Raw genomic sequence first — 19,043 nt, 5'->3', positions numbered from 1 at the left:
CAGATGTCATCAAAATCCGACTGACGTTTGACCACTGTGTCCAAATAAATGAAGTCAAAATTTTTGGATCGTGGATATCCGCACAGATTGGTCAGGGAATCGTATAAACGCGCTAGATTTTTTGACCGTCAACATCTTCTGAAAAATACGCAACAAAAGGAAGATGCTAAACTTGTTTTTGTGACACGACACTCCCTAATGAATGAACGGATTCGACAAATTATCTGTTCTAATTGGCACCTTCTTAATGTGAACAAACCCAAACTTGAACAAATACCTAAACCACTTTTTGCTTATCGCAAAAATAAAAATCTCAAAGATTTATTGGTTAGATCACGCATGCCGCAACAAAAAGAACCAATACAGCTAAGTATTTATGGCATGAACCAAATAGTAGGCAATTTCAAGTGTGGTACTTGTATAGTTTGTCCGCAAGCAATAGAGACAAAAAAACTACATTTTAACGGTCAAATTATAACATCCAGAAATCTTAATAATTGTAAGACCAAGAATATCATCTACCTGCTCTTATGTCCATGTCACAAAGGTTATGTGAGTGAAACGTCACGCACACTTAACACACGTTTGATTGAACACAAATCAGCCATAAAAACTAGAAAATTGACTGCACCTTTGGTGTCTCATTTCCTAGAAAATAACCATACCTCAGCTGATATACGTTGGTTCATTTTGGAAAGAATAATAACGAAAGAAGGACAATGCCCCAACAGAATAAGAAAAAAACGTGAGGTCTTTTGGATCTTCTTTTTGGATACAGTTAATAGGGGCCTCAATCTTGAAATCCCGTGGGAACAGAGTTTTCTGTAATACTCTCAATCTTTGTTTGGATACATTTTGCGTTAATACATTGGGACTTTGTCTCAATTCATATCGAGTTCTGATTAGCTCAATTTGTATGGCATTTATTCAGATATTCTTGTTTTTGCCCCTGTAAATATTCCTTATTTCTTCTGAGTTAGTTTCTATTAAATTATTTTCTCTATTGAATATGTATGGTGTAAAGTTTTGTTTTCCATATAGACTATTATATACGTTGAAAATCTATTTTCATTTTCTTTTTTGCTTCTTACATTCATCTTGATCTTATGATTTCACTGTTTATTCAGTGACATACGGCATCTATTTCACTGTAACTATTTACCTCTATTGAGTAAGGCTTAGATAATTCTTCACCTTACTATTGCTCGTTATCTACAATTACATATTTGTAGCAGTTTTGTTGGCTTTCGACTACATTTAGCCCTGTATATAAATATATATATATAAACTATTTTGCTTCTTACGTTCATCCTGACCCAGTGAATTCGCTATGTATTCTGTAATATATGGCATCTTTTCCACTGCAATTATTTAGCTCAACTGAGTAAGGCTCAGATATCTTTTTACCTTACCCCAGAATCGTTAGTTCGAATCTTCACTCTATTAACAAAATACACTCTTTGTATTTAAAACACGACCATATTGTTCGTACATTTTTAAATACATAGTTGTATCAACTATGTGGGTTTAGGATAACATCTAGCATTGTATTCAAATACATGTTTATATACTTTACGTATAAAATCCGACACGTGTAGTCTATCTTCTATTACAATATCCATTAATTGCCTGACCTTAACATGGCGTATTAACCAATGAGATCACAGTCTTACCAATTTGAATTTGCGCGGTAAATCCAACGTCTATTTAAGATCGAGTTTAGAACTCTTTGGTTTGCAACTATCCTGATTTGTCGCCAGAAGATCGGAGAACCTCCATCGCAAAGGCCCCCCTTCTTACTGCTACTGCATTTTCTATTAAGGTATGTCCTAAGCGTGGGAGGTTCGTTCAGAGTTTTAATATCCTACTAAAATAATTCTTATACTTCCCATTGGTTTAGATATCGATATTTGTATCAACATACATCTCAACAATCATGAAGTAAACGCTTGCAGTATATTGCGCTAAAACTACGGCTGTAGTAAGTCAATAGCATTAGTTTGTTATCACTGTCTAATCATACTTGTATATTTATTGAGTCGGTCCAGGACAAGACTCAATATCGCATTGATACCCATATCTGTGTACATTAGCGTACATTGTTTTGTTGTTCTCCACCAATTTTTGTATTGTTTAATTTTATTTCGATATTTGGGATCTTTAGTTGACTAGTTATCAAGTTAAACTTCTGATTTTACGCGTATACTTGCCATATACGACAGGGCCCAGATATCTCTGGTTTTAATACATTCCATGTATCACCACAAAATTCAATCACGGGTCTACCTGTTAGGTTCTTTTCTTCATTTGTTTCTATTATCTCCATTAAGGTATAGACTTCGAGTAGGTCAGATATTTTTCCTATTAAGGGTAGGATATATTAGAGGACTTATAGCCCTTATTAACTATCTCTATACTTCCCCTCTTTCTAGATGTTGACACTTGTAATCAACTTATCCTGCTACAATATTACGTAAAATATTCGTCTGTATTGCGTTCAAACAAACGATTTTAGGAAGTATTGATTATCTTTGGCAATCATTCTGGGCTATGAATGCATACATCATTTTTTCACAATCAAAAATTAAGTAATGTTTTTTATTCATAGATAATATCTCAACCTTCTCTGTGGTACACCAATTAGGAGTGTGCATCTAGACCTTCTGGCACTCTAGATCCAGAATTAATTTTCGAGTAAGTTTAGCTTATATTACTATTTTCGTTTTACAAAAGCGATCTATCATGGATTCAAAATATAGTCAAAGATTAAGTTTAAAATTCATTATTGATTCTCTTTCTCTCCAGGATTCTTTTTCAACACTATGGGATAAGAATCATTCCACTATATCTTGTCAGACTTGATAAATAACTTATAGAACCTCAGTAAGTATATCACCATATAAAATTACTTAGTGGTCCCTTTAGTTCTTATTGGAGATACTGGTGGACTTTGAGGTATCCAATTATCATTATCCCTCTATATCCAAAAAATGATAATTTGGTGAGAATATGTAATTCATTTAGTGTAATCTAGTATGGAAAGGTTTTCCCATTGACCCGACTTAGAAATGATTAAAAATGTTATAATTTTTCTGTTTCTTCTATCCCGTTATCTCTTTCTCCCTATTATTCTCTCCAATCCCCTCGTTGTTATCTTACATTCTGTTCTATTTCTAATTCCTCTTGTCTAAAAAAAAAATTTTAACATGCAATTTAGGAAGCACTGATTATGTTAGTTGTATATATTCTTGATGATGCTAAACAAGTGTTCTTTCCAACTGTCTTCATAGATTTGTATATATGCTCTGTTATATTTAGAGTGACTATAATATATGTTTCTGTTCACTCTTTCAGAAATAGGTATATTATGTACTAGTTCAGATATAATTGTGATCTTTTAGAATAATTATGATTAGCCGTTGTAAATATATGTCTTTTTATATTGTATTTTTCAATATTTATTATTGACCAAATTTGCCAGGTGTATGTATACAGTTAACTACATGATTGAAAATGTAACAAAATGTATGATGTGTTAATTGTATTCACTTATATTTTTTTGTATAATTTTGTGTTCTTTATAGTTTCTATGCAATAGACGGACCCCTGATGAAGGCAGCTTTGCCGAAACGCGCGTAGTCTCCATCTGCCGCTTTGCTTCCATCGACTACTTTGTTGACCGCATTACCATTCCCTTAGGATAAGAATCTTTATTAAATTTAGAATCATTGTTTACTATTTTGAATGAAATCACTGTTTTTGTATATGAATACTTTATCTCTTTTTGTGTAATAATAACAAATAAATGATCTTAAACATCTAAGTATGTCTTCAGCTGGATCAATATTTTGAATTGTATTGATTAATCACGTGTAGATATATACCTGGTAATTATTGGCATTTTTAGTAAAGTTTGCTATTGTCCTTTATCTAACACTGTGTCCAAATCAAACAGTCTATGGAAAATGCACTGGGGATGAAACACGTTTTGGGACCTCTCCCCTTTTTACTTTGCACTCCTTTGACTAATCGCTGCAAAACATTTAATAATCTGCCAATGTAGAAGGAAGAATCAGTCTGGAAAGTTTTGTGGAGATTCGTCAAACAGGTGGGAAGTTATTAAGGGGCAAATATCCAAGGGATTCCTATCTCTGGCAACCCTAACTATAACTACAGAGTGGCTAAAGTATTATATAGGTGTGTGAGAAGTTGGTTCACAATCTTTTGCTCTGAATTAATATGTTGTACATTTGCTGCTTAGTACTTGGTGTAATTGGCAGTAAAAACACAGTAGATTGGGAGTTAAACTTTTAGTTAGCAAGGCATTAGAAGATGTGGAAATATTTACATGTGCATATATGAGGTGATTTTTTCATATCAATCAATCATAGCATTTGTAAAGCGCACTACAAGGCGCTGGGGGGGGGGGGGGATGCTGCTACTGTTCGAAGAGCCAGGTCTTGAGGAGTCTCCTGAAGGATAGAAGGTCTTCGGTCTGCCGTAGGCGGATGGGGAGGGTGTTCCATGTCTTGGCGGCGAGGTGGGAGAATGATCTGCTGCCGGCGGTCACTCTTCGGAAGCGGAGGATGGTGGCGAGGGCATGGTCTGCGGAGCGGAGCTGGCGGGCGGGGGTGTAGAGGCTGAGTTGTCTGTTGAGGTACGCTGGTCCGGTGTCGTGGAGTGCCTTGTGTGCGTGGGTGAGGAGCTTGAAGGTTATCCTCTTGTTGATGGGGAGACAGTGTAGGTCTTTCAGGTGGGGTGTGATGTGGCTGTGGCGGGGGATGCCCAGGATCAGGCGAGCGGAGGTGTTCTGGATGCATTGGAGTCGTTTCAGGAGTTTGGCCGGGGTTCCTGCGTAGAGTGCGTTACCATAGTCCAGTCTGCTGCTGACTAGGGCATGGGTGACTGTCCTTCTAGTTTCGGTGGGGATCCACTTGAAGATCTTGCGAAGCATGCGGAGGGTGTTGAAGCAGGAGGAGGAGACGACGTTTACCTGCTTTGTCATGGAGAGTGTGAGGCCTATGTTTTGTGCGTGGTTGGTGGGTGTAGGGGATGCTCCTAGTGCCGTCGGCCACCAGGAGTCGTCCCAGGCCGAGGGGGTGGAGTCGAGGATGAGGACCTCTGTCTTTTGTCTGAGTTCAGCTTCAGTCGGCTATTCCTCATCCAGTCGGCGACGGCCTTCAATCCTTCATGGAGGTTGGTTTTGGCAGTGTGGGGGTCCTTGGTGAGCGAGAGGATCAGCTGGGTGTCGTCGGCGTAGGAGATGATGTTTAGGTTGTGCAGTCGGGCGACGTGGGCGAGTGGTGCCATGTAGATGTTGAATAACGTTGGGCTGAGAGATGAGCCTTGAGGTACGCCGCAGATGACCTCGGAGGCTTTGGAGCGGAAGGGGAGCAGGCGGACGCACTGGGTTCTTCCGGAGAAGAAGGAGGTGGTCCAGTCCAGGGCCTTCTCTTGGATTCCGGCATCGTGGAGGCGTTCTCTTAGTGTGCGGTGGCAGACTGTGTCGAAGGCGGCTGACAGGTCCAGGAGGATCAGGGCCGCGGTTTCTCCGTTGTCGAGCATGATCCTGATATCGTCGGTGGCGGCGATGAGGGCAGTTTCGGTGCTGTGGTTGCTGCGGAACCCTGACTGGAATGGGTCCAGAATGTTGTTCTCTTCGAGGAAGCTGGTCAGTTGTTTGTTGACGGCCTTTTCGATAACCTTCGCCGGGAACGGGAGCAGGGAGATGGGTCGAGGTTCTTGAGGTCCGCCTTGGGTTTCTTTAGTAAGGCGTTGATCTCTGCGTGCCTCCAGCTCTCCGGGAAGGTCGCTGTCTCGAAGGAGATGTTGATGGTTTTCCGAAGGTGGGGTGCGATGGTCCTACTGGCTTTGTTGAAAATATGGTGTGGGCAGGGGTCTTCCGGGGATCCGGAGTGGACGGTGTTCATGATCTTGATGGTGTCGTCATCGTTGGTGTTGGTCCAGGCGAGCAGGCGGTTGATGCTTTTTTTGTTTAATTCTGGGTGTTGTCAGACAGCTACAGATGCACATATACATTCAGTCACTTACCCAGAAACTACTTGTGCATGCGGCAGATTCAAACATAGTCTAGTCCCATCTATATTACTCTCTTTTACGTAACACAGGCATTAAGGTGCTTGTTTATAACCACTTACATAGACATTTAGAGAATCATAGAGATATTAAAATAGACAGTCACATACCTGCACATTTACTTAAATATCTAATGGCCCTGCTACAGGTGTACCCCTACAATTTCTCAGGTATGTTAGCAAGTACTGACACATCCTTCTCATACATGTAGAGAAATACTCTTTCAAACATGGAAGATGCTTGGTAGTACAGGTCCTGTGTGTGCACTTTGACATGTAGCTTAATTTGCCAAGCAAAAGCTGTTTGTCAAGTCTTAAATCCAAAATTTAGTATGCACAAGTCACATGTGAGAGAAACTGTAGGTGTGCTGTAAAGCTTGCTGGTTCATGCTGAAAAGACAAGAGATGTTCTTCCAGTGCTCCAAGTTACTTGTGCACTTGCAAACCTCTATGCCAAGTACTACATAGAGTATCCCTAAACCAATTGACATACATGTTCACAAAAGCATAGAACTTGTCTTTCAGTTACAGAGACAGCTACAGAGCACTTATACATTCAGTCACTCATCAGAAACTATGTATGCATGCAGCAGAACTAAAGGTAGTTGCAGTGACACCTACTTAGCTCTCTATTGCCTAACACACACGCTGAAGTATTTTTGCAGCCACTTACATACACATTTAGACAGCCATAGAGGTATTTTAGCAGGTAGTTACATACCAGCACATTTACTTAAACACATTATGGCACTGAAAGGTTTACTCCTACACTCTCTCAGATATGTAGACAAGTACTGACACATAATTGGCAACCATGTACAGAAATAGTCCTCCAAACATGGGTGATGGCTACTAGTGCAGACCCTGTCTGTGCACTCTCACAGCAAGCCTCACTTGACATTTTATAGGTCTTTCTCAAACTCATGCAATCAGTCACTGACCCACTCAGACACTCATGAACCCACTTAGACATCTACTCAAACAGTCAGAGACTCACTCAGACAGTGATGCACCCACTCACATGCCCAGTGAGACACTTATGCAGGTAGTCTCAGACTCACTCAAACACACCCACACCCAGTCACACACCCATTGAGACGCTCACACACTCAGTCACACACCCACTGAGGCACACTTGCCCTTACTCAGACACTCATTCTCAAAGGTTACAGGTAGGAAATAGAATTTAAAAAACATTAGAAATTCACTGAAAAAAATCAAAGGTCACAGAAACATTGTAGTTAGAAATAGAATTTGAAAAACCTTAGAAATTCACTGAAATAACGAAGGTTACAGGGACATTATAGTTAGGAAATAAGATTTTTTTTTAATGCAGAAATTCACTGAAAAAACAAAGGTTACAGGGACGTTATATTTGGGCTCACATTTCACTCGTACAAAACCAATGAAATTCAGCAGTCATAGCACATGTGCTAACTATAACTTATGCCCCGCAATGCACTGCTAATGACCCCACACATTACAGCACTCATGACATGGGCAGTGACATCACTGGTGACATCTCAAACGACATCACTGATGACATTATCCAGTGAGTGTGAGTGTTTTCTAAAAGTTTCTGAGTGTTAAAAATATATACTAAGATACTACAAAACTTAAATAAGTATAGTTTGTGTACTACTGAAGAGTAATACTATTTGTAACACATATTATGTGAGATGTGAGTGGCTGTGTGACTGTGTGCATCCATGTGGGAGTAGGTGTCTGAGTAGCTCTATGGGTGTAGGAGTGGTTGTATGAGTGAGTGGCTGTGTGTGTGGCTGTGTGGGTGAGTGAGTGGGTGTGTCAGTGGTTATGGGTGAATAAGTGGGTATGTAAGAGGCAGTATAGGTGAGTGATGGGGTGTGAGAGTGGCTGTATGGATGAGTGAGTGGGTGCATAAGTGGTGCATGGATGAGTGTGTGAGTGACCGGGTGAGCAGTGGCTGTATAGGTGAGTGGGTGCTTGCATCAGTGGCTGTACAGGTGAGTGAGTACACGTATTAGTATCTGTATGAGTAAGTGAGTGGGTGTGTGAGTAACTGTATGGGTGAGTGGCTGTGTCAGTGGCTGAAATCGCTGTCAGAGAAATCGTCATTCTATACTTATAGTGGTAAGTACAAAACTATAGAAATCAAAACTGCTTAGGCCTCCCCCTTCCTGCAGGCCCCACTGTGAGGTGTACCCTGCAGGCTCTGAAACAGGGGGGTCATACATTTGCACTGTGCATTTCAAATGTGGGGACGCATGAAATTGGCCCACATCCCTTATATCTGCCTTTCTGCCAATAAAGTAATAAATAAAATGGAGTGTTGTAAAGTCCACACCACAAACTAAGGGGCATATTTACAAGTGAATGGCGAAGTGTGGCGTTTCTCAAAAATATCTAACGCCACGCTTCCCCATTCTGAAAACGCAGGGACGCACCATATTTACAATGGTTCGGCACATCCCTGCGTTTTCCCTAGCGCTGGCACTAAACTCAGATGCCTAGCGCCAATGCAAGCACCCTTGAACCCTAGCGCAAGGGTGCCTGCGTTGTGGGAATGATTGTTTATGTGCAGGAAGGTGTCCCTTCCTGCATATAAACAATCACTAATGGTGATTTGTAACTTCGATGTGTGCTACATTGTGTAGCACACTTAGAAGTTGCAAATCATCATTTTTGTAAATATTGTTCATGTGCTGGAAGGGACACCTTCCTGCACATAAACAATAATTCATGGCAATTTGCTGTTTCTGTGTGTGCTGCACAATGCAGCACACATAGAATCAGCAAAAACGAGGACAAATTAAACATTTCTCCTCATTTTGCCGTGTTAAGACCAGGTTTTCTCTGGTCTAAATTTTGGCGCTGCCCTATATTTATGCTTCCCTTGCATTAGGGGGCAGTGTCAAAATCAATGGTTGTTGCTGCAGAACGCCCACTATAACACCCATTGCCCGCCCCTTTCACGCTATTACAAGGTAGCGTTAAGCCACTTTAAGTGGCTTAATACTACCTTGTAAATAAGGCGAAGGGATTACCTTCACAGGAACGTCACAAAAACTGATGTTCCTCTGGCGATAAGCCCTTGTAAATATGTTCCTAAGTGTCTTTTAGACTTAGAGCACCAAGCGTGGGTAGGAGGCAGAAGTTGATGGTCCTCGCAGATTAGGCGAACGGGATTGTTTTACCAACGTTCCAAGAGTCAATGTTATTTTTCATTTTTTGGATTGATGCGAATTCTATTTTTTTAATGTGTAAAAATATATTCCAGCGGCCGAAAAGACGCCTACTAAAAAAGAATGAATTCACATAGGATGCAACTTACAGGTGGCCTCAAGAATATCGGCTCATTGTCATCAATATCGTCAAGGGCTATCTGCAGCGGCTGCATGGTCTCGTAGGGAACGGGCTGCCCCAGGTCATAGCCTACAATGATCAGCTGTAATAAAAAAAGGCAAGGTTAGTTGCGATGTGGATAGATGATACTCTGTGGTGGAATGCTCAGACTCTATAATAACTATAGTTATGATACTTTTGTAATTTGTAATATAAAACCATCCTATTAGATGGCATAGTACTGCTCATTATTGCATAGTTTTAATGAAAATAAGCCTGTGGCCCTACCATTGTGCCTAAGTGATTCGGCTTTCAGAGTTTAGGTGGATTTCATAACCTTTAGATGTCCAATCACATTTGCACAAACGAAACAAAATGGTTCATTCAAATGCATGTTTGACCCAATAAATTGAAGATAATTGACATCAGAAAAATCACGGTAAGGTAGAGACAGGAATTCTTCCACCACAATAATTTACAAAGAGTGAAGCATCATTCTGCGTTTCTAAAGCGTACTGGGTTGCATTGGGTAAAATTAAGGAAAACAAAATAGTTTCTTTCAAAACTCCTTTGGTCCTGATTTGCTAAACATGACATCTGTAGGAAGTATAAAAGGTAGAAGAGTGGATAGGGAATTGTTAAAGAATTGGTCGAAAATTAGTAAATAATAAAAATAATAATGTAACAAGGAGTAGTTAAATGGCACGTAGTAAACCGTCTAATCATTTTTTAAAGTCATTTATTTGGAAAAATAAGGTCAAGAAGTGGAGGGTGCTGAGAGTCTGTATTCCACCCGCCCCAACGACAACATAAACAAATCTGGAAAGGAAATAATGTTACATTTCCCGCCACAAAAACGTCTCTCAAGATTCAACAAAAAGACCCAGTCAAGCGCACATGCCTCAATCCGGTGGCGGCTGCTCCTGATACGACTAGGTACGGCGGTGAGGGAGGGGGAGACATAAATACATTAAAAAATATATACTTACCTGATGCTGGGTCCACTCATCTTCCTCCACTCCCGATCCTCGACTGGTGGACACTGCACAGGCTCCCAGATGCAAATCCCAGTGCTTCTCTCATGCTGGGTATCCTTTCAGGATTGGTCTGAGTGGCCTGGTTTGCCGCTCAGACAGTGCCCGGGAGCCTGTGGCTTTTCTCCACCTGGCTCTACATCACAGCCAGGTAGAGAAATGCTAAGTTTGCACGACGGTTTGGTCGGTCTAAAATGGTTGGCCAAACTGTCATGAGCACTGACTAGTGCCCACAACTCCTCCTCCTGAAGCGCAGGAGGATGGCTCGGCCTGGCCCACGGTTGGCTACCCAGCACAGGCAATGGTGAAAAAGAAAATGATAATAAAATTATTTTATTATTATTATTTTTTTCAGTGTTGCCTCTGCTGGGTAGCAGCTGTGGGGCGACGCTCCTCCGCCATAGCGGAGGAGCCGCCCCTGCGTCAATCCCAACACAAAGGCGACAATTAACACTGGTTGAGCTTCATGACAAATGACTACTATCAGCCAAATTATGCAAATAGTACAAATGGTACACGTTGTACAACTGAACAACTACTGCATTCCTGTGCTAATGCCTCTTTCCCATCTCCAGAGTCATAAAAGGTCCTTCCCGAGATAAGGAGGGTCTGCAGCATTCTGGAACGGTGCAAAGTAAACACAGTTTGGAAATTAAGCTGTGGCGTTGGCTGACCAATATGCCAGTCTACTCACACGTCGGACTCCTAGTAGGTCAATTATGTTTATTTATTTCTACACTCAAAGAGGGTAAGGTTGCTTAATGAACTGGCGGAAGAGGAGGGGCGAAAACCTGCAATGACAGGTGTCACCACAACACTGTGTTTAATCCTCTGTAGCATTCCACCCTCGATGTAATAGGAAGAGTTCCAAAGATGAAAATGACGAGGGAGAAAAGCAGCTAATCACGGCGCTCAAGGTTCTAGCCAAATACACAGTTCTGCATGATTTTACTAAGCTACATGGACATGTAAAAGTATGAAAGGACGCTCGTGCCATTTTATTCATCATACAAAGAAACATGAATGAAAAGCCATACATTCCTTGTATGATCATTGACACCATGTGGGGGAGAAAGCACCCAGAAGGTGTAACATTCTAAAGTACAGAAATTCACTCAAATGAGCATTGGAGGCCTGTTGGTCAGGGTTCCCATGATCTAGAAAAAAAGATTAAAATCTTTCTGACATTCGGGCTGCTAAAAGTGTTCACAGTCTTAGAAGCAGGAGCCAAGTAAATAGTAGGATAAAAAAGTCATAATCTATAGACTAAATCATAAAAAGAGATGGGATGAGTTCTAGGAACAACCTTTTCAATGTGGAGATTTTCAGGGGAGAGAATGAGCAACTGATTATCCTTCAAGCCAGCTCAATCGCAACAGGAACACATTCATGGATACATCAAGTTTTATGCCATTGGAACCAAGTGGTTCTAAGGATTTGTGAGCAAAAACAGATATAATGTAGTGCCACGTGTGATGGCCCCTCACCTCCCAACTGAGGTCCTTCAAATGGCAGGAGGATGCCCCAGAGTGGACATGGCTACATTTTGCAGATTTAAATACACAGGATTTTCAGCGATGGCTGATCCTCTATCATACTACAAAGCTGCACACCTGCACATAATCAAATGACTGGATATTTAGCCCTGCTGGAGAAACAGCCCTAAAGACATTTCCCAAAGACGCCACATTTATGGAGGTGAATTCAGCCAAGGTATTTCTCTGCACCCAGGGTGGCACTTGAAACTAATGCCTCCCACTCTCAGATACAATGGGCCAATAAAATCCCTGGGGTGGCCCCACTAGGGCTGTCTTCACAAGTTGCAGCACTAAACTGGCTCAGGGATTAGCACTAATAAGGATCAACCTTGAATATTGTCCCCAGAGGACATAGCCTTGTCCAACACAAAGAAATGAAATCCTTTGAGGAATTTGGCCTTGTTCACTCCGAAGTTTTTTTGCTATTAACATCAAGGATATGCTATAACACAATGTCTCGCACATATTGTAGAGATACCGGAATGTAGTCCTGTTGAAGCAAAAATCACTATGTCCCAATAGCTGCTGAGGGGACGGATATCCACTATATAGGCACAGGTCTCACTGCTTTCAGAACAACTGCTGATGTAGCAGTTTCGCATTCTGCTCCAGGGACACATTTGCACATTGTGTTCTGCTCTACTTCTGCTACTCCCATAATATCTACTGGGGAGATTGTATTCCTATCATAAAAAGTGAGCACTACCCTGTAGGATTTTAAGAGGACTGAAACGTACTCCTCAGTAGCAGTAGAAGCGAGGCCAGGCAGTCAATGTCACCCAGCGCACAGCTTGTCCCCACAATTTCCCCACTCTTTTGCAAACGTGCACTGTAAACTTACACTATATATTGCTTGCTTCTCCCGATCCAGCCTCAGTGCTGTTTGGATAAGCCCACTGACTGAGTCAATGCTGAAGTATTCCCAGTCTTTGTTGCCAGCACCAGTCTTCAACAAGCTGTACCGCACGGCTCCATTCAAACCTTCATCCTTGTCAGTAGCGTAGACTTCATACACGGTTGAATGCAGAGGGATTTCCTATTCAAACAGATACAAAATTACTTCCACGACCGGTTCATATTCCTACACCCCATTTACACGCAAATCTTCAAACCTGTGCAGGGTCTACGTGAGTATTAATCTGAGCAGATAGTTTGGTGATTTGGGCAAATAGCTTCTGGAAGTCAAGGTCTGATTTCTAGATCATTCGTAGCTAATCATTGAAAGAAAGTCACAAATCCTAGACATTTGAGATGACCTTAGTTTTAAGGAAGCCACTTATGATGCCAGGTATTATCACTTGTTCTTTCTTTATAGCACGCGTTATTCTTATAAAATGTAAGCTTTCTCGTGCAGTTACATTGAATCATCTCTCAAAGCTCTTTAAAGGAATTCTTGAAAACAGGAAAGTAACATTGCTCATTGAAACCCAGAGGGAACTGAGTGAAACACAGAGGAACAGCACAGCTCATGGACCAAAGGGAACCACAGGTGTGACATGAATAAAAGGCAGACAACCTATCCATATTTTGAGATTAGTAAGATGTAGGACAGTGAGAGATAGAAAACATTTTTAAAGTTAGAACTGTGTTATTTTTGTGACTTCATGAGGGTGTAAGCAGACAATATCAAATGAACAGTGAGCAAGGCATCGCAAACAGTGAGAAGGCTCAAAATTGGCAAGTAGCTCAAGAGAGGGGTGGGGCGGGGAATAAGTAGCAGAACCAATTAACTGTGATCAAGAAAAAGTAAGTGTGCAAAATGAAACATGGGTTAGCAACGGCATGCAAGGATTTGCAGACCAGAGTAAAAAGAAATAGGTAGCACTTTCTGTGAAAACGAAGGCCAGCTATTGGCGGACCAATATGAGTGGACAACTTTGTAGAGGAAATCAAACTAAACAGGTTTGTAGACATGATTCTGATGGAGTAGCAAGTACGAGTAGAGGAGAAGGAGTAGTAATTATTGTAGTGGGTGAGATGGCACGTAAGTGAAATATTGTTTTATGTTAAAGAGCTGGAAGCAGGCTGATTTTGCTGTGAAACGTATTTTGTTATTAGAATGTCAGCCCACCCCTGAGAACACTCACATCTCACACCGTTTTAGCACAAGGAAAATGTAAAGTTTGAACTAGATAGATAGTAAGGGACATAGATGAAATAAAATGTAAGTATTCCATTTCTAATGTAATGAGACTTAGGGGCCAATTACGATGACAAAGGGTGGCCTTTCCGCCCTTGGAATTATGATGCTCGATCTCCGGCAGGGTTTACATGTCAGGCTTTCAGACATGAAAAGCCTGTCGGAGGGTGCATATGTGGGCCCTAGCCCCTTGCCTCTTTGGCCTCTGGTTGGGGGCTGAGGGGGCACCATGCTCCCCTGTTCATCCCTGCACCATGTGTGAGGCACCCTGAGGTACCTACCGTACTGTGCAGGGATGAACACAGACTCCCATTCTTCTAAGAGAGCTTGTGTTAGGGTTGTTTTACGGCCGTAACATGAGCTCCCATAGAGGAATGGGAGTATATGCATCGTGATTAGCCGGTCGGGACTGCCGACCGGAGGTCAGTCGGTCCTGTTTCTGTGTACGTCTGCCCGACTTCGTAATCACCCCCTAAATCTCTATTGTGTGAAACAAACAATTAATCAATCTATACTTCTAGCAACACTCAAACATATATATTATATATAAATAAACACACACATCTATATCTGTGTGTGTGTGTGTGTGTGTTACACATTCAAAGATAACCAATTACGAGAAGGGGACCCCTAAATATCAATAGAGGGCAGGTACAAGCGGGGTAGAAAACACTTCAGAAAGCAGAAAACAGAACCTGTCCAAAACGTATATACTCAGGCCTAACACATAGGTCTCTGGTTAAACAAAAGACTAAACTGGAACAGAGCGGAAACAGATAGATAACATAACACACCACACCAAGAGGTTAGATACAAAAATATGTATCTCTTATTTATTTTATTTTTGATCATACGAATCTTTTCAATATTTTCAATTTTTTTAAACACAGATAGGTCAATAAAAAACGTTCACAAATCGATCAGAAAGAACACATATGTATGAAGATACATGCATTGTTCAATGTCCCACAAGTGAATGTCAATCATACTTACACACATTCATTCCAAACAACAATCGAAACAACAATTCAGGTCAAGGTGTCAAAAGAACTATCCAGTGGTGCTCAAATAGATGGTGTAACTACTGTATCATCAAGATGGACATAGGTGATACTATGGGCAACGGAAGGTCGATGATTCAAGCGCCAACGCGCGTTTCGGTATAGGACCCACGGGGGGGCCCCACCTTCATCAGGGCGTAGACCAAAAGGGTAGTTGGGGACATGAGCAGTGCCTAGAATCAATCAAATAAATAAACATAAACAACAAAACCAAATTTACATAGTCACACATATACCAATCACTTAGATACACTTTTATATCACAGCAGAATATATATATATTTCTATCTGTCCGAGTCAGTTCCAGTAAACAAAGGATAAGGAAAGATAAAAATTAACAAGGTCCAAAACAGTACCAAGGTAGCAAGAACAAGGGCACACCCCTGAGAAAAGAGTTCCATTGTAGAATAAACAAGCATATTGCACACCAAAGATGAAGCAGGAAAGAGAAATATGTCTCTGATGTTAGATTCACTCAACAACATAGGTATGAAAAGGAAGCATGTACAACGCCACCACCAATATTACAAATCCCAGTGTTAGATTCAGTCAACAACATAGGTATGAAAAGGAAGCATGTACAACGCCACCACCAATATTACAAATCCCAGTGCAGATCATGCATATGTGAAAGAAGTAAACATAATATATCTGTGGTTGTACGTACTTGGAGCTAAAATTAACCCACGGGCTCAACGTCAAAGTGGGCAGTTTCAATGTGATATTGAAATACAGGGTACTCGCTATGTCTCAGCGGTACAATCCCGGCATATTCGCAAAAAGATTCACCGCTCAATCGATTCAGGGGGCAGCTATTCAATATTTCTTAGGGGAAAACATATATATATAGTTTATAACGAAGGTAAAGGCAGGAAAGATCAACATAGGTTCACACTGGGTCATAGGACCACATGACATCTAGGATAGTTATGCAAAGAAGATTGTTGGGCAGTCAGCAACATACCTATCAATCACAGTCGTGCAGTGCCTAAAAGAACGCCGGGGGTTCAGAAGCGCCTAATGATGTTCAGGATAACAGCTATCCAATACGGTAGCTACCACCCCAGGTGCCAAAGGGACAGCATCCCTTTTAGCCAATTCCTCTGTGTGCGGAGGAACTGCTCCCATATGAAAGATTTTCTTGTGCAAGCGGACATCCTCAAATCTAAATTTCTTGACCGGGGATACCCACAGAAACTGATCAAAGACTCCTTCAAACGAGCTCGATATTTTAATAGAGAATCCATGTTCACCCCCAGGGACTCTGACCCTATGGACAAGTTGGTCTATGTTGATCTTTCCTGCCTTTTCCTTTGTTATAAACTATATATATATGTTTTCCCCTAAGAAATATTGAATAGCTGCCCCCTGAATCGATTGGGCGGTGAATCTTTTTGCGAATATGCCGGGATTGTACCGCTGAGACATAGCGAGTACCCTGTATTTCAATATCACATTGAAACTGCCCACTTTGACGTTGAGCCCGTGGGTTAATTTTAGCTCCAAGTACGTACAACCACAGATATATTATGTTTACTTCTTTCACATATGCATGATGTGCACTGGGATTTGTAATATTGGTGGTGGCGTTGTACATGCTTCCTTTTCATACCTATGTTGTTGACTGAATCTAAGACTGGGATTTGAAATATTGGTGGTGGCGTTGTACATGCTTCCTTTTCATACCTATGTTGTTGACTGAATCTAACATCAGAGACATATTTCTCTTTCCTGCTTCATCTTTGGTGTGCAATATGCTTGTTTATTCTACAATGGAACTCTTTTCTCAGGGGTGTGCCCTTGTTCTTGCTACCTTGGTACTGTTTTGGACCTTGTTAATTTTTATCTTTCCTTATCCTTTGTTTACTGGAACTGACTCGGACAGATAGAAATATATATATATTCTGCTGTGATATAAAAGTGTATCTAAGTGATTGGTATATGTGTGACTATGTAAATTTGGTTTTGTTGTTTATGTTTATTTATTTGATTGATTCTAGGCACTGCTCATGTCCCCAACTACCCTTTTGGTCTACGCCCTGATGAAGGTGGGGCCCCCCGTGGGTCCTATACCGAAACGCGCGTTGGCGCTTGAATCATCGACCTTCCGTTGCCCATAGTATCACCTATGTCCATCTTGATGATACAGTAGTTACACCATCTATTTGAGCACCACTGGATAGTTCTTTTGACACCTTGACCTGAATTGTTGTTTCGATTGTTGTTGGGAATGAATGTGTGTAAGTATGATTGACATTCACTTGTGGGTTATTGAACAATGCATGTATCTTCATACATATGTGTTCTTTCTGATCGATTTGTGAACGTATATGTTTTTTATTGACCTATCTGTGTTTAAAAAATTTGAAAATATTGAAAAGATTCGTATGATCAAAAATAAAATAAATAAGAGATATATATTTTTGTATCTTACCTCTTGGTGTGGTGTGTTATGTTATCTATCTGTTTCCGCTCTGTTCCAGTTTAGTCTTTTGTTTAACCAGAGACCTATGTGTTAGGCCTGAGTATATACGTTTTGGACAGGTTCTGTTTTCTGCTTCCTGACACATTCAAAGATAGTTATCGCTAAGTTCCAGCTGTCAACAGAAATGGATGTTTTGATTTGCTAATAACTTTAAGGCACTTCAATGAATCTGCATGAATTTACAAATCACTGGATGCATCCAGCTCGGGCTTTTCTTTTTAAATTTCATGCAGATTGATTAAGGGGCAAAACTTTATTTGGGATTATCTAAAAGTAGCGTTTCCCATTTTATGTTCCATAGGAATTTGTGCTCGTTTCTACAACAAATCGTACGTAATAAAATTACAGCAAACTTAGCATGGTGATAGAACTTTATTCTGAATGGCCCACTTTGTGGTTTAATGTAAACTCTTTCAGTAATTTTTGAGATAACAATATTACAATAAGGTGATTGTGGGCTTTGAAGGGTTAACTTTTGTGTACTTGGAGAGCTACTTTGCAAATTATCAGCAAATTTGCATCTGAGAAAAATCTGACAATGGACATGTAAAATAAATATTCAAACCTCAATGAATGAGGGCACACGTGATTTGATTGGTTCACTGTGGCTGAAACAGTTTATCTTGGCTGATATTATGGAATGCAAGGGATACACAGCTACCCGAGGATCCTTTGCCTCTGAAAAAAGGTGGAGACAAGAAGCAATAGAGGCATTCCTCAACCTCAAGGGGAATGTGGGGAGGTTACAGAAGAGCAAATCCTGCCCTTAAAAAGAAATAAGAAATAGCTGCAGGGCTCACTCAGTCAGATGAATGATTCCCGACCCTGACCACCATTTAGTTATTCAATGGGGCAAGCATAGGTGCCGGGTGGGGCATGTGTCCAGGGCTCCCTGCACAGCAGATTCTGGGGTGCTCAATGTATGACTTGGCTGAAGACCATGTCCTTCACAAAGCGCCTGCTGCTCATGGCCAAATGCCAAGCACAGTTGATTCTGAAGGTACAGGAACAGGGTTCATAGTGTGGGCAGAAGTAATAATCTGAACCTCAGGGCTGCACTTAAGTTTAACGATTTGTAACGAGTCTATGCCATTACAGAAAGGTCCCAACAAGGTGAAAATCAACCTTCACCCACCACAAAATGAACAATCTGGCCCAAACTGCTACATGCCACTTCTACTCTAAAAAGGAAATTAGGCAATCCCAGAATAGTTTCTGTTTTATTGGGTCTCATCAGTGACGTGCAGCTGGCCTTGCAGTGTAAACTGAACAGCTCCTAAAACAGCAGAGCCAAAGGGATTTGCATATGATTGGAACAATAGCTGTGCAGTGAGCAAAGTGATGATTTATTAGAATGGAAGAACTG

General features: G+C 41.0%; 1 protein-coding gene across 2 annotated transcripts in view; it reads right to left on the bottom strand.

Moving 5' to 3' along the window:
* CDH23 (cadherin related 23) overlaps nucleotides 1–19,043 on the bottom strand; it is a 1,199,511-nt gene that overhangs the window by 286,940 nt on the left and 893,528 nt on the right. For both annotated transcript variants that reach the window (XM_085603466.1, XM_085603467.1), the window contains exons 31-32: nucleotides 12,833–13,027; nucleotides 9,409–9,522 (exon numbers count right to left, since the gene is read on the bottom strand). In XM_085603466.1, the coding sequence (XP_085459592.1) occupies nucleotides 9,409–9,522; nucleotides 12,833–13,027 (309 nt within the window). The remainder of the gene's footprint in view (nucleotides 1–9,408; nucleotides 9,523–12,832; nucleotides 13,028–19,043) is intronic.

The sequence above is a fragment of the Triturus cristatus genome, chromosome 1_2 (genome assembly GCF_964204655.1).
Source record: "Triturus cristatus chromosome 1_2, aTriCri1.1, whole genome shotgun sequence".
Classification (NCBI taxonomy): Eukaryota; Metazoa; Chordata; class Amphibia; order Caudata; family Salamandridae; genus Triturus; species Triturus cristatus.
Note: the sequence above shows the minus strand (reverse complement) of the source record. Positions and strands in the feature narration are given on the sequence as shown.